This window comes from Saccopteryx leptura, chromosome 5, assembly GCF_036850995.1.
Source record: "Saccopteryx leptura isolate mSacLep1 chromosome 5, mSacLep1_pri_phased_curated, whole genome shotgun sequence".
Classification (NCBI taxonomy): Eukaryota; Metazoa; Chordata; class Mammalia; order Chiroptera; family Emballonuridae; genus Saccopteryx; species Saccopteryx leptura.
This window is the reverse complement of record NC_089507.1, coordinates 212,571,427-212,594,008: the sequence shown is the minus strand read 5'-3', so window position 1 is coordinate 212,594,008 and position 22,582 is coordinate 212,571,427. Positions and strand designations below refer to the sequence as shown.

General features: G+C 44.8%; 1 protein-coding gene across 1 annotated transcript in view; it reads left to right on the top strand.

The window, feature by feature from the left end:
* Positions 1-22,582, top strand: part of ACSS2 (acyl-CoA synthetase short chain family member 2) — a 52,809-nt gene that overhangs the window by 17,339 nt on the left and 12,888 nt on the right. The window contains 6 exon segments of the mRNA XM_066384012.1: positions 20,964-21,055; positions 21,263-21,366; positions 21,618-21,690; positions 21,969-22,044; positions 22,207-22,288; positions 22,290-22,322. Of these exon segments, the coding sequence (XP_066240109.1) occupies positions 20,964-21,055; positions 21,263-21,366; positions 21,618-21,690; positions 21,969-22,044; positions 22,207-22,288; positions 22,290-22,322 (460 nt within the window).

Here is a 22,582-nt window from a genome sequence, read left to right as displayed (position 1 = left end):
CAAGACCATAGACGTTACTCACTACTTGTTGCGTTGTTGGGCAGTTCTGTTACAAAGTTCTTAGATATATTCCCTCTCCATGACTTTTCCCCCAGTCTGTTCTCTTCCCTTGGTCTTAGTGCTATGTTCTGGAGCCAGATAGTGTAATTCAATTTTTTCTGTATACATTTGTTCAGATATTTAGGGCAGTTATTACTGTATATCCCTTTGCCAGGTTGATGGTAGAATTATAGAAATTTAAATATAGAAGATGCCTTGAATATCATCTGGTAACTTTCATTTTTTTTTTTAACAAAAAATTTTTTAAATTTATTTATTTATTCATTTTAGAGAGGAGAGGGAGAGACAGAGAGAGAGAGAGAGGAGAGACAGAGGGGGGGGGGAGGAGCTGGAAGCATCAACTCCCATATGTGCCTTGACCAGGCAAGCCCAGGGTTTCAAACTGGCGACCTCAGCATTTCCAGGTCGACACTTTATCCACTGCACCACCACAGGTCAGGAGTAACTTTCATTTTTTAAAAGCATTTTAATTCTTTTATTTAAATGCAGTATTATAGCCTCACCGGTGGTGGCGCAGTGGAAAGAGGACCCAAGTTCAAAACCTGGAGGTCACTGGCTTGAGCACGGGCTCATCCTGCTTGAGTGCAGACTGACCAGCTTGAATGCGGGTTGCCAACTCGAGCATGGCATCATAGATATGATCCCATGGTCACTGGCTTGAGCCCATAGGTCGCTGGCTTGAGCAAGGGGTCACTGGCTCAGCTGAAGCCACCCTGGTCAAGGTAGGTACAAGAAGCAATCAATGAACAACTAAAAAAAGAGTGATACAACTACAAGTTGATGCTTCTCATTTCTCTTTTCCTGTCTGTCTTTTTGTCTCTCTCACTAAAATAAACAAACAACTCCCCCCCCAAAAAAAACCAATATTGTATGTATTGTGATTAACAGGAGTAGGCTTGGAGTCTGTTTGGGTTTCAGTTTCTACACTTATTAGTTGAGTTGCCTCACCTCTTTAAAAATTAAACATTGATTTGTTTTTCTACTTATTTATGCATCATTAGTTAATTCTTATATGTGTCCTGACTGGGGATTGAACCTGCAATCTTGCTTGGCATGTTGGGATGATATTCTTTCTTTCTTTCTTTCTTTTTTTTTTTTTTTTTTTGTATTTTTTTCTGAAGCTGGAAACGAGGAGAGACAGTCAGACAGACTCCCGCATGAGCCCGACCGGGATCCACCCGGCACGCCCACCAGGGGCGACGCTCTGCCCACCAGGGGGCGATGCTCTGCCCCTCCAGGGCGTCGCTCTGCCGTGACCAGAGCCACTCTAGCACCTGGGGCAGAGGCCAAGGAGCCATCCCCAGCGCCCAGGCCATCTTTGCTCCAATGGAGCCTTGGCTGCGGGAGGGGAAGAGAGAGACAGAGAGGAAGGAGGGGGGGTGGGGGTGGAGAAGCAAATGGGCGCTTCTCCTATGTGCCCTGGCCGGGAATCGAACCCGGGTCCCCCGCACACCAGGCCGACGCTCTACTGCTGAGCCAACCGGCCAGGGCCTGGGATGATATTCTAACCAACTAAGATACCCAGCCAAGGCCAGAGCCACATTCTGTTGGCTTCATCACCTTGTCACTGTGGTCTCCATGATGTATATTTAGGGAACCTGTAGGGATTAACAAAGCTTAGTTTGGAAACCCCTGCTCTAGTCCAGTATTCTGGACTGTGAAAGTAGACATTTGCAGCCTTCTTTGCCTAAGCTTTTGAGTCTTTCAGGAAGTTCTCAGATATAGAAGAGATTGTGGTGAGTATGATCTTGACCAGAGATTAAAGCTCAAAGTGGGTGGCAGTCTCCTCTGCTATTAACAGTGCTCCTGGAGATTCTTAGGAGACAGCCTTCTCCCTGTTCATTTAAGTACACTCCAAATTGGTATAATGGAACAAACACTAGCCTGGAAGTCAGAAACTTGGGACCTAGTTACAGGTTTGTCATAACCATCCCATGTGGCCTTTGCAAGTCACTCCCTCTGTATTTTTTGTATCTTTAAAATGGGGATAATAATACCTGTTGTACCTGCTGTTAAAGTAGCTGTGAGGATCATGTGAAGGAATATCCTCTAAAGTGATTTTATACTGTTCTCATGTAAGAAATTAGTAGGATTTTAATTTGATCTACACAAATCCATGTGAGGCAGGCATGTTGGGTTTCATTACTTTTATTTGGTCTTTACTTCAGTTAAGTTTGTTCTTTTTTTTTTTTTTTAAACCCCATATAAGTAAAACTTTTTTTCTTTGAAACTGACTTTTAGGGCCCATTCTCCTGCCTCTGAAAGGGAGAAATGAGAATCAAGGAGTCTAAGATTCATTAGAGATTATCAGTCTGGCACCAGCCTTCTCCTTCTCCCTCCTCCTTCCTTTCATCTTATACTTTACAGAGAATTAAACTGAGGCTCAGAGAGAGGGGAGAATTTGTGCAAATTCAGACACTAAATTAGGGGTCAACAATAAGTCTTAGTCTGCCAATTACAAATAATTATCTGAAGATCTTTTTTAAATTTTTTAAATTTATTTTATTTTTTTTAGTGAGAGAGAGAGAGATAGACAGGAAGGGAGACAGATAAGCATCAACTCATAGTTCCATCGCTTTAGTTGTTCATTGATTGTTTCTCTAACATGTTTTGACTGAGAGGCTCCAGCTGAGCCAGTGACCCCTTGCTCAAGCCAGTGACCTTTGGGCTCAAGCCAACAATCTTGGGCTTTAAACCACTGACCATAGGGTCATGTTGATGATCCCACGTTTAAGCCAGCGACCCTGCACTCAAGCTGGCGACCTCAGGGTTTCAAACCTGGGACCTCAGTATCCCAGGTCGATGCTTTATCCACTGCATCGCCACTATTCAGGCTGAAATCTTAATAATCCAGATTTCTGAATCTCACCCAGCCTATTGAATCAAAAGCTCCAAAAATAAGACTTATCTTGTATTTTTTTTTCTGACAGAGACAGAGAGAAAGTCTGAGAGAAGGATAGATAGGGACAGACAGACAGGAAGGGAGAGAGATGAGAATCATCAATTTTTCGTTGTGGCACTTTAATTGTTCATTGATTGCTTTCTATCATATGTGCCTTGACTGTGGGGCTACAGTAGACCGAGTAACCCCTTGCTCAAGCCAGTGACCTTGGGTCCAAGCTGGTGAGCTTTGCTCAAACCAGATGAACGCGCACTCAAGCAGTGACCTCTAGGTCTCGAACCTGGGTCCTCTGCATCCCAGTCTGATGCTTTATCCACTGCACCACCGCCTGGTCAGGCTGTCTTGTATTTGTTTTGTTTTGTTTTTTTGATTTTGTATTTTTCTGAAGTTGGAAATGGGGAGGCAGTAAGACAGACTCCGCATGCCCACCAGGGGGTGATGCTCTGCCCATCTGGGGCGTTGCTCTGTTGCAACCAGAGCCATTTTAGCACCTGAGGCAGAGGCCATGGAGCCATCCTCAGCGCCCGGGCCATCTTTGCTCCAGTGGAGCCTTGGCTGCGGGAAGGGAAGAGAGAGACAGAGAGGAAGGAGAGGGGGAGGGGTGGAGAAGGAGATGGGCGCTTCTCCTGTGTGCCCTGGCCGAGAGTCAAACCCGGGACTGCTGCATGCCAGGCTGACGCTCTACCACTGAGCCAACCGGCCAGGGTGCTGTCTTGTATTTTTATAACCTCCTCAGATGCTTCTGATGTGGTGGACAGTGATGTGGTGACAGTATACCTTTGAAAATTTATTTTAGATCAGTGACCTTAAACTTGAACAATTGTATACCTAAATGAATTTTGAAAAATTATGTAACTTTTCACACATCTGCTTCTCCATCCCCTCCCCCTTCTCTCTCACTCTTTCTTCCTGTCCCACAGCCATGGCTCAATTGGTTTGATTGGTTCGAGCAGGTTGGCCGTGGGTGCTAAGGATGGCTCCATGGCCTCAGTGGCCAAGGAATGGAGCAGTTGTCCCAGATGGGCAGAGCATCACCCAGTAGGGGGCTTGCCAGTGGATCCTGGTTGGGATACATGTGGGAATCTGTCTCTCTGCCTCTTTGCCTCTCACTTAATAAAAATAAATAAATAAATAAATAAATAAATAATAAAAATAAATATGTTAATATATGACCCTTTGAGTACTATTTAACTTCTGAATTCTAATTCTAATACAGCAAGTAGTCTTGTCATGAGTTTGTCACCTGAATAAGTTAAATCTTTCTTCTTTCTTCTTTCTTTTTTTTTATAAGTTTTTTGTTATTGTTGTTGCAGAGACAGAGAGAGTCAGAAAGAGGGACAGATAGGGACAGACAGACAGGAAGGGAGAAATGAGAAACATCAATTCCTCGTTGCAGCACCCTAGTTGTTCATTGATTGATATCTCATATGTGCCTTGACCGTGGGCCTTCAGCAGACCGAGTAACCCCTTGCTCAAGCCAGCAACCTTGGGTCCAGGTGGTGAGCTTTGCTCAAGCCAGATGAGCCCGCGCTCAAGCTGGCGACCTCGAGGTCTCAACCCTGGGTCCTCCACATCCCAGTCCGACGCTCTATCCACTGCGCCACCCCTGGTCAGGCTGTTTCTTCTTTCAATAATGATTTCTTATGGAAGCTCTATTATTTGCTTTCTTGTAGCTCCCCCTATGAAGTTATACATTCTCAAATTGTCTCTTTGCTTGGCACTCTGGATTTGTTTTTAACCTCGGCATTGTATAGGCATAATAAGGTTTGGGATGAGAGAGCAGGATAGCATTTTTTTACAAAGTGGGAGCAGGGTATTTGTGAGAGAGAAAGTGGTAAAGGAGATGCAAGTCAGACAGATCAATGTTAGAAAAGATTACATATGGAAATTAGGAATCTGGACACTTATCCTCTTAAAACTTTTTCTACTCCTGTAGAGGAATAGAATGCCCTACCTTGAAAACATATGCTATCTATGTGAATAACAAAGAACCATTGTAATGAATATTTTTGAATGTGTCCGTTATACTTGAGAGATCCACTTTCTCTTTCTGCTCTGGGCATATTCTTGGTCTAGGCAGCGTTCCAAATGCTGTGATAGTAAAGGGTCTGAGAAGGCTGCCTTCATTCCCTTGTTTTGGGTAAGGTAGCAAAGGCCACATGATTTTAGGAACGAGTATGTGATTTCTTCCTGTAATAGGCATGAATGCAGCGGGGAAAGGGGTGCCTCTGTACTGGCCCACATCTGCCTTCTCAACAGAGAATAGGTACAGAATCCAACTGGCACCAAAGCCACCTTGGCCAAGGGAAACAGGCACAAAGTTGCTGGATCAAGGCCTGAGAATAGCTGGCAGGAAGACAGGTTACAATAATAGTCCAGGCTGCAAAGTCCCATAGCCTGAACCTCAGATCCAGGGGCTTCTTTCAGTCTCTCCCCCGGCACAGAGTCCAGAACTAAGCTCGTTGTCGTGATTCTACAAACTCATTTATTTATTTACTTATTTATCTATCTATTTTTACTTTTCTGAAATTGGAAACGGGGATGCAGTCAGACAGACTCCCGCATGTGCCCGACCGGGATCCACCCGGCATGCCCACCAGGGGGCGATGCTCTGCCCATCTGGGGCGTCACTCTGCCGCAATCAGAGCCATTCTAGCGCCTGAGGCAGAGGCCACAGAGCCATCCTCAGTGCCTGGGTAAACTTTGCTCCAATGGAGCCTTGGCTGCGGGAGGGGAAGAGAGAGACAGAGAGGAAGGAAGAGGGAAGGGGTGGAGAAGCAGATGGGTGCTTCTCCTGTGTGCCCTGGCCGGGAATCGAACCCGGGACTCCCACACGCCAGACCGACGCTCTACCACTGAGCCAACCGGCCAGGACCTCTACAAACTCTTTTAGATGTATCTCCAAATCCTATTACCCAGTTTTATACTTTTTTCCTCTGTGTCTACCATTTCTGCTCCACCAGTCTAGCCTCTCTTTGTGTGTTCAATAATCCCGTTTCCCCCATGTTTCCTCACTGATCAGCCTGGATCTGGCTGATCATAAAACAGAGAAGTTTGTTCATTTATTCATTCTTTTATACTTTCATTTCAAAATTTGTATTAAGTACTCACAGTGTGTCAAACTTTGTGCTAGGCACTGAGGAGGAAACAGATTAAAAAGATATCCTGTCTGCCTGTGAGTAACTCACAATACAGTGAGGGAAACAGATGTATAGATATGACTGTAATGTTAAAAATAAAATAGATATGTGCCAAGTATTTAGGCAAACAGAGGAAGACAGTATGAAAGAATGAACGAACACATGACCCAACAGTAGGAATAAATGAATACTTGAGTGAATGAATGGATAGTGCTGAGACAGCCTTTCTGGAAAGCAAGACTTGTAAAGATGTCTGTTTTTGTCCAAATTAATCTGTATCATTATTGCAATTTCAATCAAAATCACTAGTGTTTTTAAGTTTGATATACAATTCATATCATACAATTACCCATTTAAAGTGCACTATGGCCTGACCTGTGGTGGCGCAGTGGATAAAGTGTTGACCTGGGAACGCTGAGGTCGCCGGTTCAAAACCCTGGACTTGCCTGGCCAAGGCACATATGAGAGTTGATGCTTTCTGCTCTTCTCCCTTCTCTCTCTCTCTCTCTCTCTCTGTGTGTGTGTCTCTCTAAAAAAAACTGAATAAAGTTAAAAATAAAATATTTAAAGTGCACTATGCATTGATTATTTGGCATATTCAGAGTTGTGCAACCATTATCAAATCAACTTTAGAACAGTTCCACCATCCCGGAAAGAAAGCTCACATTCATTAGCAGTCACTTCTCATTTTCCTCCTACTTCCCCACCTCAGCCCTAGGTAAGCACTTACCTACTTTCTGTTTCTAAAGCTTTCACTATTCTGGACATTTCATATGAATGGAATCATGCACCATATGTCCTTTTTTTTTTTTTTAAGTTTATTCTTTTTTTTTTTTTTTTTTAGAGAGAGAGGAGAGAGAGAGACAAGAGGGGGAGAGAGAGAGGAGAGACAGAGAGAGAGAAGGGGGGGAGGAGCTGGAAGCATCAACTCCCATATGTGCCTTGACCAGGCAAGCCCAGGGTTTCGAACCGGCGACCTCAGCATTTCCAGGTCGATGCTTTATCCACTGCGCCACCACAGGTCAGGCCCCATATGTCCTTTTGTTTCTAGCTTCTTTCACTTAGCGTAATCTTTTCAAGGTTTATCCATGTTGTAGCATGTACTAGTACTTCATTCCATTTTTTTTTTTTTTTTCTTTTCCATTTTTCTGAAGCTGGAAACAGGGAGAGACAGTCCGACAGACTCCCGCATGCGCCCGACCGGGATCCACCCGGCACGCCCACCAGGGGGCGACGCTCTGCCCACCAGGGGGCGATGCTCTGCCCATCCTGGGTGTCGCCATGTTGCGACCAGAGCCACTCTAGCACCTGAGGCAGAGGCCACAGAGCCATCCCCAGCGCCTGGGCCATCTTTGCTCCAATGGAGCCTTGGCTGCGGGAGGGGAAGAGAGAGACAGAGAGGAAAGCGCGGCGGAGGGGTGGAGAAGCAAATGGGCGCTTCTCCTGTGTGCCCTGGCCGGGAATCGAACCCGGGTCCTCCGCCCGCTAGGCCGACGCTCTACCGCTGAGCCAACCGGCCAGGGCCCATTCTATTTTATACTGAATAATAATCTACTGCAGGGGTCCCCAAACTACGGCCCGTGGGCCACATGCGGCCCCCTGAGGCCATTTATCCGGCCCCCGCCGCACTTCCGGAAGGGGCACCTCTTTCATTGGTGGTCAGTGAGAGGAGCATAGTTCCCATTGAAATACTGGTCAGTTGGTTGATTTAAATTTACTTGTTCTTTATTTTAAATATTGTATTTGTTCCCGTTTTGTTTTTTTTACTTTAAAATAAGACCTGTGCAGTGTGCATAGGGGTTTGTTCATAGTTTTTTTTTATAGTCTGGCCCTCCAATGGTCTGAGGGACAGTGAACTGGCCCCCTGTGTATAAAGTTTGGGGACCCCTGATCTACTGTATGGATAATACCACATTTTATTTATCCATTCTTTAATTGATGGACACTTTTGATATCATGAATAAGAATAATGCTGCTATGAACATTTGTGCACAAGTTTTTGTATGAATACATGTTTTCAGTTTTCTTGGGCTACACTAAAATCCATCCTTCCCTTGCCGCTAATGGCGCAGTGGCTAAAGTATCAACCTGGCCTGCTGAGATTGCTGGTTCAAAACCCCGGGCTTGCCTGGGGCACATAGAAGAAGCAACTACATGCTGATGCTTCTCTCTCTTCCCCGTCCCCTGACTTTGTCTCTCTCTTCTCTCTAAAATCAATAAATAAAATCTTAAAAAAAAAAATCCATCCTTGATGGACTTTAACATCAAGGTTCTCAGGACTCCTGCATTTTAATTTTCTTTCTTATGCTAATTCTGGCTTTGGAAACAACATCCCCCCCTTTTTATTTATTGATTGATTTTTAGGGAAAGTGAGAGAGAAACATCAATTTGTTCTTCAACTTATTTATTCATTCATTGGTTGATTCCTTTTATTTTATTTTATTTTATTTTTTAGAGAGATAGAGGCAGACAGGAAGGGAGAGACATGAGAAGCAGCAACTCTTAATTGCTACCTTTTAGTTCTTCATTGATTGCTTCTCATATATGCCTTCATGGGGGTAAGAGAGGCTCCACCTGAGCCAGACACCTTGCTCAAGCCAGTGACCTTGGGCTTCAAGCCACTGACCATGGGATCATGTTGATGAGCCCATGCTCAACCTGGTGACTCTGGGTTATTTTTATTTTTATTTTATTTATTCATTTTTAGAGAGGACAGAGAGAGGGAGAGAGAGAGACAGAGAGGGAGAGAGAGGAGAGAGAGACAGAGAGAGAGAGAAGGGGGAGGAGCTAGAAGCATCAACTCCCATATGTGCCTTGACCAGGCAAGCCCAGGGTTTCGAACCAGTGACCTCAGCATTTCCAGGTCTACGCTTTATCCACTGCGCCACCACAGGTCAGGCGACCCTGGGGTTTTAAACCTGGGACCGAAGCATCCTAGCTCAATGCTCTGTTCACTGCACCACCACAGGTCAGGCCATTGGATGATTCTTATGTGTGCTCTGACCAGGGATAAAATCCAGAACCTTGGTGTACTAGACAATGCTCCAACCAACTGAACTACCTGGCCCGGACCCAACATTCCCCTTTTCGAAGCCATGTCATTTAGGAGGAGAATGCCGTGAACTAGAGACATCTAGACTCTATAACTAGCCACAGGTTACCTTTAATTTTTAAAATAATTAAAATTAAATAAAATTTAAAATGGAGTTCCTCTGCTGTTTTAATTGTCAATGGGTATATGTGGCCTGTGGCCACTGTATTGGATAGCACATGCTGCTGCTGCTAATGTGCTGATAACCCCAGGACATCATTTCCCTCCTGTGCTTTCGGTTTCTCATCTGTAAATAAGGATGGCATACATCAAAAACCCAGTTTTCCTCTGGCATTCTAAGTGATTTGTGATTCAGTCTTTGGGGTGTGCCTCCTACCGCCTGCTCCTCCAGCCTTTCCCCTCCTCTCCTGGCTAGGGCAGGAGTACCCGGAGGGAACATTAGGCTGCTAATTGGTCATGATATGTTGTTCCCACTCCCTGCTCTCTCTGTGAGAGGGAAAGTGACTTGAGGGTACACTTACATCTGAGTGCCTCACATTTGTGTAGTGCTTTATGGGTCATAGAACACATTATTTCACCTTATTTTTTTAAAAACATTTTATTTATTGATTTTAGAGGGAGGAAGAGAGAATGTGTGTGTGGGGGAGAGGAGTGGGAAGCATCAACTTGTAGTAGTTGCTTCTTGTATGTGCCTTCACTGGGCAAGCCCAGGGTTTCAAACAGGCGACCTCAGCATTCCAGGTCAATGCTTTATCCACTGTGCCACCATAGGTCATGTCATATTATTTCATAATTTTACAGAATCAAAGAATCTCTAAGTTGGAAGGGCCTTAAAGGTCATCTCAAACTTCAGTGAGCTTGAATACATGGGTTGCTTATAATTTTGAAATTCCAGGGACCCCACTCCCTGGAGAATGATCTAATAGGTTTCCCAGGCCCAACCTGTACAATCTTGTGCTGCAGCTCTGTGGGGATGGACGTTGAAATATGTGTTATTAACAGTCTGACCACAGTTTGATACACACTGGTCTTGCTTGGTCCCAACCATGTCATGAAGTCTGCTATTTTGTATCCCGGCAAATCCCAGATTCTACATGATAGCTCCAGAGTTAGGGAACTCCCGAAGGAGTATCTTTCACCATTGGACATCTCTGACAGAAAGGCTTTCCTTATATTGAACTCTTTCATTTGACCTACCTCTTCCATTTATAGTTAATTAACACTAGTTGGCTTCTTTTCCATAATAATCCTTCAGGTTCATTCATTCATTCTTTCAGCAAATAAATATTCATTTATTCTTTCAGCAAATATATATATCTTTCAGGATATACATATTTTATTTAAAAATGTATTGTATAATAAATATGTATTTTCCGATGGCTTTAGGCGACCCCTGTGTTTTGGTCATTGGACCCCTGCCGGGGTCACGACCCACAGGTTGAGAACCGCTGCTATATACAATGTTGTTTGCAAGGCACTGGGTATTCAGCAGTAAACAAGACCAACTTGGTCTCTGTCTTCAGAAAGCTGACTGCCTAGTAGGGGAAAGAATTAGCAAAAAAAAAAAAAAAATGTTCGATTCCTGGCCAGGGCACACAGGAGAAGCGCCCATTTGCTTCTCCACCCCTCCGCCGCGCCTTCCTCTCTGTCTCTCTCTTCCCCTCCCGCAGCCAAGGCTCCATTGGAGCAAAGATGGCCCGGGCACTGGGGATGGCTCTGTGGCCTCTGCCTCAGGCGCTCGAGTGGCTCTGGTCGCAACATGGCGACGCCCAGGATGGGCAGAGCATCGCCCCCTGGTGGGCAGAGCGTCGCCCCTGGTGGGCGTGCTGGGGAGTCTGTCTGACTGTCTCTCCCTGTTTCCAGCTTCAGAAAAATTCAAAAAAAAAAAAAAAAAAGTATATATATATATATATATATAATAAAATAAATAATTTTAAAAGTATAGCTTGAGAAAAATGCTATGAAAAAAATATAAACAGTGCTGTGATGAAGAATAATAGGAAGAGCCGATGCTACTTAGGATAATTAGGGAAAGCCTCACAAGGGAAGTGACATTTAAACTGAGGCCTGAAATATGAAATAGAGCAAACCACCCAAAGAACTGGGGAAAGCTAGTACAGGAAGGTGGCAGGTTCTATTAGTCAGAGGCTCACGTGTTTGGAGCCTATCAAGCAGAATGGAACAATAACAGAAGGTGAGCTGGAGAGGATACAAGGCATAGTAAAAGTCTGGATTTTTGTCGACATGCATAGAAGCCACTGAAGGGTTTTAAGCAGGAGGTTGTGTAGCTTGGTTTATGTTTTTAAGAGATCATTATGGATGATGCATGGGTTGGAAGGGGAAAGAGTGAGGTGGGAGGCCAGTTTGGTGCCCTTGTGGTTACGTAGGCAAGAGCAGAAGGTGACTTGAACAAGGGTGAGGCAACAGATATACAGATATTTTAGACTTGTTATCATGTCTCTCAATATCCTCTCTTCATGCTAAACAGCTCGGTGCAGTGTTCCTTCCTCACAAGTTTGTTTCCTCCTCCAATCTGGGTTTCTCCACTGGAAGGTCTATCTCGCCAGGTTAGATCCCGTCCTCCAAAGGTTCAGTGAAGAACCCAGTTTTCCCTACATAGTTTTCCTCAACTATTTCCTCCTGTCCAGTGGCTTACTTTTTTTCTGTTAGTCTAGGGAACTGAAGTCTCCTATCCAAAGACTATCCCTCTCTTTTAGAGAGGGGGAGCCCCCGTCTTCCCTGTCATTAATCAGTTATCAGTTTTTCAAGGATTAGACCATGAACCGGAAGTACTTATTGTGCCAACTGTGGTTGGAGGAGACAGAGGATAAGAAGACATGATGACCCCTGCCTGGAAGATCCAAGGGTGTAGTGAGAAAAATTAAGCTCCAACAAATGTAATACAAGGTGGAACTGATAGATCACAAGGAAAGTAAGATAAAGGGCCCTGGGAGGAAGAAGGAACTTCCAGCTTTGGGGTGGGTGAGGAAAAATAGAAAGTAGGAAACGTGTTAATTCATGAAACGTGTTAATTTGGAACACCTGGGGCTTGAGGGAGGTGGGGACAAGGAGTGCTGTTTATATGGAGAGTTTAAGGATGACCTTACTGAAAAGCCAACATTTGAGCAATAACTCAATAGAGGGAATAAGCCCTGTGGCCATCTGAGGGAAGAATGTTCTAGAGGGCAGAAGTTCTGACGTTAAGTGTGCTCGGTGTTTTTGCCGAACAGGAGGCCATGTAGCTAGAGCAGACTGACAAGGAGAGGAAGAAAGAATAGTAGTACATGAGGACAGAGAGCTAACGAGGGTCTCCATCACACAGGAACTAGGAGGCAATTGTGAGGACTTTTACTCAAAATGATATGGGAAGATATCTGAGAATTTTGAATAGAGGAGTGACAGGATCTGACTTACCTAATGGTGGTTTTGGACTAGGATGGTAGAAGTATATATGAAGAGAAGTAGTCTATCTTAATTCCAAATATATTTTGAATAAATACCGGAGTATAGTCAATTTGGAGAGTGTAAGGGTAAGGTAGATAGAGAAGTTCCCCTGGAGGAAGAAGATGAGAAGACTGTCCAGGGGTCTCCAAACTTTTTACACAGGGGGCCAGTTCACTGTCCCTCAGACCATTGGAGGGCTGCCAAATACAGTGGTCCTCTCACTGACCACCAATGAAAGAGGTGCCCCTTCCAGAAGTGCAGTGAGGGCTGGATAAATGGCCTCAGGGGGCCGCATTGCAGCCTGCGGGCCGTAGTTTGGGGACGCCTGCTGTAGACCATGGGTTATCCCAATATTATAGCCTCCAGGTAAAGGGGAAGTTAGTTTGGTTTACAGCAAGGGTTCCCAATTGGTAGCCCACGAGCTAAATATCTTAATAGTTTTGTTTGACCACAGTGTTTTAAGCTTTAAAATATATATATATTGCCCTGGCTGGTTGGCTCAGTGGTAGAGCGTCGGCCTGGTGTGCAGGAGTCCTGGGTTCGATTCCTGGCCAGGGCACACAGGAGAAGCGCCCATCTGCTTCTCCACCCCTCCCCTCCTCCTTCCTCTCTGTCTGTCTCTTTCTCTCCCGCAGCCAAGGCTCCATTGGAGCAAAGTTGGCCCGGGCACTGAGGATGGCTCTATGGCCTCTGCCTCAGGCGCTAGAATGGCTCTGGTTACAACAGAGTGATGCCCCAGATGGGCAGAGCATTGCCCCCTGGTGGGCATGCCAGGTGGATCCTGGTCAGGCATATGTGGGAGTCTGTCTGACTGCCTCCCCGTTTCCAACATCAGAAAAAAAAAAAAATATATATATATATAAACATTTTAAATATATAAATATATTTAATATAAATATATTATATATATTTTTATTTTATTTATTCATTTTATAGAAGAGAGAGAGAAAGAACGAGAGAAAGAGAGAAGGGGGAGGAGCAGGAAGCATCAACTCCCATATGTGCCTTGACCAGGAAAGCCAGGGTTTCAAATTGGCAACCTCAGCGTTCCAAGTTGATGCTTTATCCATTGCACCACCACAGGTCAGGCCTAAGTTTTTAATAATTAGTTGTCAACACTTAAAAATTCAGAAATAGATTCCAAGTCTCTTAAAAATTGGCAACCTTGAGCCTGACCTGTGGTGGCGCAGTGGATAAAGTGTCAGCCTGGAACACTGAGGCCGCCGATTCAAAACCCTGGGCTTGCCTGGTCAAGGCACATATGGGAGTTGATGCTTCCAGCTTCTCCCCCCTTCTCTCTCTCTCTCTTTCTCTCCTCTTTAAAATGAATAAAGTCTTTAAAAAAATAAATAAATAATTTCTTTAAAAAAAAAAATTGGCAACCTTGAGCCCTTATTCCCAGAGGGAGAGAGTTGACAGGAGCTACACTGAAGTGCTGGATGCCCCCTTCTGCCAGAGCATTATTCTCCAGGTTCCCAGCCTTTGCCCCTTCCTTTCCCCCTCAAAAAAAATTTAGACTGTCATTGCACATGCATTGCTATTTTATTATAGAAACGTTAAGAGGAAAGTGAACTATTTCTTGTTGCTGTCAAAATTTTACTTTTTTGTCCTGGCCGGATAGCTCAGTTGGTTAGAGCAAAGTCCCAAAGCACAAACGTTGGTTCTATTTCTGGTCAGGGCACATACAGGAACAGATCAATGTTCCTGTTTCTCTCTCCCTCTCTCCCTTCCTCTCTGTCTAAAATCAATAAAATAAACATTTTTAAACATTTTACTTTTTTGTGGTCCATGTCATTCATTTACATTACCTGTCTGATCCTGATGATTTTTGGATTTGTAACTCCCATTGTAAAGGAAAGAGACCTGGACCCTGAGTCCTGGGGTACATTTTGCCTCAGTTCACCATAGGACCTCGAGCACAAAAAATGGCCTCTTTGGATCTCTTTAGAGTTAGGAGACTGAATTTGATATTTAAAAAAAAAAATTCTAAAAGGCTTGGGATCTTGCAGTAGGCCAGTACTCTGTTTATTCCCCTTCCACCCAGGGGGCCCAGCCTGGTATGTATGTCAGAGAAAGAAGACACTGGTAGGAATAAGGTGCCTATATCAATAATGTATAACTTGAGCCCAGAGCCAGGGAGAGGAATGTACACTGTAGTGTGTGTGTGTGTGTGTGTGTGTGTGTGTAACTAGAAATGGGCTCAAGTAAGCTATTCCTGTATAGGTTTGTGCTGATCTGTTCCCGTGTACTTTCTATGTAGTAGGCTCTACTTTAGGTGCTAGGATGTAGCAATGAACAAGACTAACAAGGTCTTTTATCATGGAGTTTATATTCCAGTGAAAGACACAGATAATGTGCAAGTAAATAAAATACATGATATAATTCCAAATAATGGAAAGTTCCATGAAGAAAATGAAACAATGACTTGATAGTCTCTGGAGGGGCAAGTGTGCACATAGGTGGGTCCCTAACTGTGGAGCATGTGCTTGCAGAGGGGCCCAGGATTGAGTCCTGGGTCCATTTATTTACGCTTATCTTTGCCTGTGTATGTGAATGGGCAGCTTTTATGCCTACAATATTTTGTATATTGGCATATGTGATATTATGCATGTCAGCATACACAGGTCAGCTGGTATGTGGTGTGCATGTGGAAACGTGTGTGCATGGGTATGTGGTATAGGTCCACAGTTAGCCCTAACTGGAGATGTTCTGAAGTTTCTATGGTATTCGTCAGTGGGACAGTTAAGGAAATGGCTTGCTTCTGGCATTCAGGGCTGTTCGCCAGCTTCCTCTCTCCTGTTCCTTCTCACTTTAGAAAGCTCTCTCTGCTTGGCTCCTTCCAGCCTTAGGGGCTAAGCCAAGAAAAGGATAGTAACTGAGTCATCAGGCCAGGAGATGGAAAGAGGCTGATAATCTTCTGTGTAACATCCAAAGGCCTGGCTTCTCTGTTAGCCCTTGTCCTTCACACTCTCAGGGGAAAGAGACGGACTCGAAGTCAGAAGACCTGAGGATCTGTACTTGGCTCTGCCGCTTATTATTGCATGACCTTGACCAAGCTATCCCATCTCTCTGGGTCTCAGTTACCTTCTCATAAGTACTCTGGGTAGTGTAGTATTTAGAGAGGGCTATGTGGTGCTGGTGCCTGGAGGAGTGCAAGGCGTTCTGAGCAGAAGCAATGGCATGATCAATAGTGTGGAGGTGGGCATTTGTGTGTAAGGGAAGCCAGGAGAAACCCGCTTAGAATAAAATTCAAACTTCTTACCATTGCCTGCAAGGTCCTATGTGATCTGGCTGCTGTCTACCTATTTTTCTTACCTACTTCTTATTCACTATGCTTCAGCTAAACGGGCTTCCTTTATGTTCTTTGCGTAGGCCAAGCTCTTTAGTACCTCCGTGCCTTTCCAAAGTTCAGTGTTCTCTCTGCCTAGGATACTCTTCCCAAGAATTCATCTAGTTGCCTACTTCTCATTACTCAGGTCTTAGCTCAAATAACACCTCCCCGGGGAGAGGCCTTCCCTGACCATCTTGTTTAAAGTATCGTCCTCTAATGTTTATAAATATTTAAAATGCACATATTCTTTGACCCAACAATTTTACTTCTAGTAATTCATCCTATAGATATATTTACAAGTGAGTAAAATGACATATGAATTAAGATATTCATTGAAGCATTTATTTGTTAAACAAATTATGGTGCATGCAAATGGTAGAACATTGTGCCAGTGACAGAGAAAATGAGCAGCACAATAAGTCTTTTTTTTTTTTTTGGCAGAGACAGAGAAAGCCAGAGAGAGGGACAGATAGGGACAGACAGACAGGAAGGGAGAGAGATGAAAAACATCAATTCTTCATTGCGACACCTTAGTTGTTCATTGATTGATTTCTCATATATGCCTTGACTGGGGGGCTACAGCAGACTGTGTGACCCCTTGCTTGAGCCAGCGACCTCAGGCTCAAGCTGGTGAGCCTTGCTCAAACCCGATGAGCCCAGGCTCAAGCTGGTGACCTCAGGGTCTTGAACCCAGGTCCTCCATGTCCCAGTCCAATGAGGTCCTCCATGTCCCAGTCCAATGCTCTATCTACTGCGCCACTGCCTGGTCAGGCCAGCACAATAAGTCTTGATGGAGAATGATATCAATGCATGTTGTTAAGTTTTTGGGGTTTTTTTGCATTTTTCCGAAGCTGGAAATGGGGAGGCAGTCAGATAGACTCCCACATGTGCCCGACTGGGATCAACCCGGCATGCCCACCAGGGGGCGAGCTCTGCCCCTCTGGGGTGTCCCTCTGTTGCATCCAGAGCCATCCTAGCGCCTGAGGCAGAGGCCACAGAGCCATCCTCAGCACCCGGGCCATCTTTGCTCCAATGGAGCCTTGGCTGCGGGAGGGGAAGAGAGAGACAGAGAGGAAGGAGAGGGGGAGGGGTGGAGAAGCAGATGGGCTCTTCTCCTGTGTGCCCTGGCCGGGAATCGAACCCGGGACTCCTGCACGCCAGGCCAACGCTCTACCACTGAGCCAACTGGCCAGGGCCTGTTGTTAAGTTTTTTAAAAAGCAAGATGATTGAGCTTTATAGTTAAGATTTGTATAGTTTATTGGATATATATTATACTCAATAAAAAAATAAGATATAGAATAGTGTGTACTGTATGACATCATTACATAAAAAACAGTGAGAATATATAAACATAAATGCATGTATTTCTGCTTGTCTGATAGGCCTGTCCTGTGGTTATAGCAGCTCTTTCTCACTTCTACCCATCTTGTGCTTGATTGGGGACTGTGAGATGCTTATTTTTCTTTTGAAAAGCATTAAAATTCTGGGGGAGGGGATGAGGGGAAGGGAGCAAAGAGGGACAAATATACAGTGATGGAAAATGATTTGACTTTGGATGATGGGTATACAGCATAATCAACAGTTCAAATGCCATAGAAATGTTTGCCTGAACCTATGTATTTGTATTGATCAATGGCACCCTGTTAAATTTAATTTTTTAAATAAAAAAAAAGAAAAACATTAAAATTTAATCTTTCTTACTGAATTTATTGGGGTGACACTGGTTAACAAAATTATACCGGTTTCAGGTGCCCAGTTAGTTCTACATCATGTCATCTGTAGACTGTACTTTGTGTTCAACGCCCCAAGTCAAGTCTCTGTCCAGCACTGCTTTTTCCCACTATACCCTCCCCCCACCCCCTCCCCCAGCAATCACGCCATTGTTCGTGTCCGTGAGTATTTTCTTTGTTTTTTCTTTTTTGCTCAATCCCTTCACCCCACTCTTCCAGCTCCTGCCTCACCATAGCTGTAGCCTGCTCTCTATGAGTTTGTCTCTGTTTGGCTTGTTAGTTCATTTTGCTTATTAGATTCCATGTATGAATGAAATCATATGGTGCTGGGCTTTCTCTGACTGGCTTCTTTCATTTAGCATAATGCTCTCCATCCATGCAAAATTCAATTTTTTCTCTTTTAATTCAATTTTTAAAATTCAATTTTTAAATTTCTATCTTCAGTGATATCCCAAGGGCCTTATGAAAGATGCTAAAAGTGTAGCCTTCTTCCAAAGTGATTATCTTGGTCACTCCACTGTAGTTCAGTTTCCCTGTCTATACCTTTCATCCTACAAGGAATGTCCTTGTCTGAATATTGACTATTTCTGGAAAGTTACACAATATAGGGTAATTAATAGGGGTTGCCAGTAGGCAGGCTGATTGAGGGGTGGATGAATTCTCATCACATATCTATATTTTTATGCAATACCATTTGTATTTATTACTTATTAAAAAATGAAATTAAAAAAGAAAAGGCACTGAGGGAGAATAGTCTTAGAGTTAAGTCTTCACATACAATCATGAAAGTTCCTTAAGATGTCTTTTTAAAAAGTATTTATTCTCAGGTAATGCTTATCATAATCTGAAATTATCTTGGTTGTAGTTGTTACTTGTGTATTTCTCGTACTGTACTATCATTGGAACATAAGCTCCATGTTGTCAGGGATGTTGCTATCTTGTCATCAGTGCCTTATTTCCATATGTGTATATAGTACACAGTAGGGGTTGAGTAAGCAAATGGACAAACGAAGGAATGATCGGAGAAAGCCAGGCCGAAGCCTAGGGAGGAGTGGGAGGCAAGGCTGAAGAGGACAGAAATCAGCTGATGGAGGCTGGTGGTTCTCAAACTTGACATTTATATCAGAATCACCTAGTGACTCTTTGTACCAGCTTGTAATAAGGTAGATTCTTGTACCTGGTGATTCTGATTTAGCAGTTCTGAGTAGTGGCTCAGGAATCTACATTTTAACAAGTTCCGAAGGTGACTTGAATACAAGTGATCTGGAGACCCCACTTTTATATCTGTGGTATACTTTCTCCTTAATACATCCCTAGGATGGTAGATCAAGGACCATCTTCCCATTTTATCAACCTAAATGAAACTCAGAGATTAATAATACATTTTTAAAAAATTATTTTTATTTATTTATTCATTTTAGAGGGGAGAGAGAGAGAGAGAGGAGGAGGGGGGGAGGAGCAGGAAACTTCAACTCCCATATGTGCCTTGACCGGGCAAGGCCAGGGTTTTGAACCAGCAACCTCAGCATTCCAGGTTGACGCTTTATCCACTGCGCCACCACAGATCAGGCCAATAATATATTTTTCAGTGACACACAGCTTATATGTAAAGGATACTTTAAAAGGTCAAAGTATCTGACCAGTCAGTTCAAGGTGTACTGGTAGATGGCTCACCTTCACAAGACATTCCCAGGCCTAGGTGTTAATGAGTGGACTTTATGACTTTTCTTTTCTTTTTTTTTTCTTTTTTGTGTGGCAGAGACAGAGAGAGAGGGACAGATAGGGACAGACAGACAGTAAGGGAGGGAGATGAGAAACATTAATTCTTCATGGTGGCTCCTTAGTTGTTCATTGATTGCTTTCTCATATGTGCCTTGACCGTGGGGCTACAGCAGACCGAAGAAACCCCTTGCTCGAGCCAGCAACCTTGGGTCCAAGCTGGTGAGCTTTGCTCACACCAGATGAGCCTGCACTCAAGCTGGCGACCTTGGGGTCTCGAACCTGGGTCCTCCACATCCCAGTCCGACGCTCTATCCACCGCCTGGTCAGGCTGTGACTATTTCTATAAGGTCTACCGGAAAGTTCTGTCCATTTTTAGAATAAAACAAAATACAAATTTTTCTTATCATCAATAAACTTTATTAAATAATATAATTGCCATTATTATTAATGATTTCTTGCCAGCATGCCAATTTGTATACCCCATTTTTGAAAAATGTTTTTTATCTATTGATGCGAAAAATTGAACCAGTACTTGTTTGATATCTTCTTCATTTTTGAATTTTTTGCCCTTCAAAAAATTTTGTAAGGACAAAAACAAGTGATAGTCGGAGGGTGCTAAGTCCGGGATATATGGTGGATGCGACAGACATGCTTCTGTAGCATTTCTTCCTTGTTGAAATTCGTAAAAATTACAGTGGCGTAAATGAACTCTTATCAGTAGCCATGGGTACACTATCGCTTCACACATAAGACTAACGTGAATCAACTTTTGTTTTAGTTAATTTGCTACGTCAGTATGTATACATTAAGTGATAAAAATAGAGAGGCACACATGCGCCAAATAAACGTGCTTACGTGTTGAAACTTGTGATAGAAATGGACAGAACTTTCTGGTAGACCTTATATATTTTGTTGGGCAAGAGATTATACACCTTGCCTGACCTGTGGTGGCGCAGTGGATAAAAGCGTCGACCTGGAAATGCTGAGGTTGCCGGTTCGAAACCCTGGGCTTGCGTGGTCAAGGCACATATGGGAGTTGATGCTTCCAGCTCCTCCCCCCTTCTCTCTTTCTCTATCTCTCCCTCTCCTCTCTAAAATGAATAATAATAAAAAAAGAGATTAGGCCCTGGCCGGTTGGCTCAGCGGTAGAGCGTCAGCCTGGCGTGCGGGGGACCCGGGTTCGATTCCCGGCCAGGGCACATAGGAGAAGCGCCCATTTGCTTCTCCACCCCCTCCCCCTCCTTCCTCTCTGTCTCTCTCTTCCCCTCCCACAGCCAAGGCTCCATTGGAGCAAAGATGGCCCGGGCTCTGGGGATGGCTCCTTGGCCTCTGCCCCAGGCGCTAGAGTGGCTCTGGTCGCGACAGAGCGACGCCCCGGAGGGGCAGAGCATCGCCCCCTGGTGGGCAGAGCATCGCCCCTGGTGGGCGTGCCGGGTGGATCCTGGTCGGGCGGTTGGGCGCATGCAGGAGTCTGTCTGACTGTCTCTCCCCGTTTCCAGCTTCCGAAAAATACAAAAAAAAAAAAAAAAAAAAAAAAGAGATTATACTCCTTAATGATTGGTTCTTTTCAATGTATCTCAGGGAGGGCAATGAGCCAGAAGAGACTACCCAGATCACATACCATGAACTTCTGGTCCAAGTGTGTCAGTTCAGCAACGTTCTCCAAAAACAGGGTAAGTGGGGAGCTCGGGGAGGAGACTGGAGAGCCTGGCCTTGGGGTATGTGAGGACTTGGGGGAAGTAGACAGGGGAGGGAAGGACTCTGGTAACAGGAATAGAAAAGGTCAGCTGTGGGAGGGGCAGTGGTGGTAGCCAGATGGAGAGGGTGTGGGTAGCGGCAGGAAGGGTCCACGGTCCGTGGTCTGTGTTCTCTTCCTGCAGGCGTTCGGAAGGGCGACCGAGTGGCCATCTACATGCCCATGATACCCCAGCTTGTGGTAGCAATGCTGGCGTGCGCTCGCCTTGGCGCTCTGCACTCCATCGTGGTGAGAATTCGGTCTGGAAAAGGGGCTTGTTGGGGGATGGGGCTCTGGAAAGGTAGCTTGTGTCTAGATGCTGGAGGATCTTAACAACCAGACTACAGAGGTTAAAACGTTTTTGTTATAGGTTCCATATCAGTTATCAGGTTTCTTCTAGGACCTTGACCTAGAGACCCTAAAGGTTTGACGAGCGACTTCTTTCCTTGTTCACTTAATCCCTGGCTTCCCCTCTCCCCGCCCTTTTCTTCCTTCCCTAGTTTGCAGGCTTCTCCGCAGAGTCTCTGTGTGAACGGATCCTGGATTCCAGTTGCAGCCTTCTCATCACTGCAGGTGACTGATTCTCTCACCCCTACTTCAGAACCCCTGCGCCCCAAGTCTTTGTTCGGATCAGTAGTTGGAGTTTGGGACTGCCCAGCATAGAGCAGGGACTGACCACTCTTTAGCTCTGGTTCCACCTCAGCCAGTCCTCTGTCGGCTCCAGTCAGCTGCAAGAGCCCGAGTTAAGAGGCCCGCCCAGGAAGGACTCTGTGCACGTTGTGCTCACTAGGGATAAGGGGTGAGGAGTGTGGTACCTTCCTAAGGCCTGGAATGTCTGTTGCTCCCCAAAGATGCCTTCTACAGGGGGGAAAAGCTTGTGAACCTGAAGGAACTGGCTGACGAGGCCCTGGAGAAGTGTCGGGAGAAGTAAGTGTGTTTGGCCGGTTGGCTACCATCTGGGTGAACTGGGCCTTTTCCCAGGGCCATGTCCCCTTTGTCCCTCCTACCCTAGATGGACATGGGGGGGGGTCCTACCAAATTCCTTTTTGAGCCAAACATCCCACCACGTTAGACTTTTCTTTCCTCCAGGGGTTTCTCAGTGAGATGCTGCATTGTGGTCAAGCACCTGAGGAGGTCAGAGCTGGGCACAGGCGACTCTCCCCGACAGTCCCCCCCCGAATAAGAGGCCATGTCCAGATGTGCAGGTGAGTTTGGTACTGCTTTGCTCTCCCCTGGGTTCAAATCGGCTCTCTCTTCCTGCCTGGAAGTTCCTGATGTCCTTTGCTTCCTCATTATAATGCTGAGGGTCTGAGAGCCATCCTAAGAATGCCTCCTCTGGCAGGGCTGGCTGGGAACTTGAAAGTAGCTAGGGAGCCCTTGACAACTCGGGGCCTTTATTTTTTTTTTAATTTTTTTATTTTTTACTGGGACAGAGAGTCAGAGAGAGGGATAGATAGGGACAGAC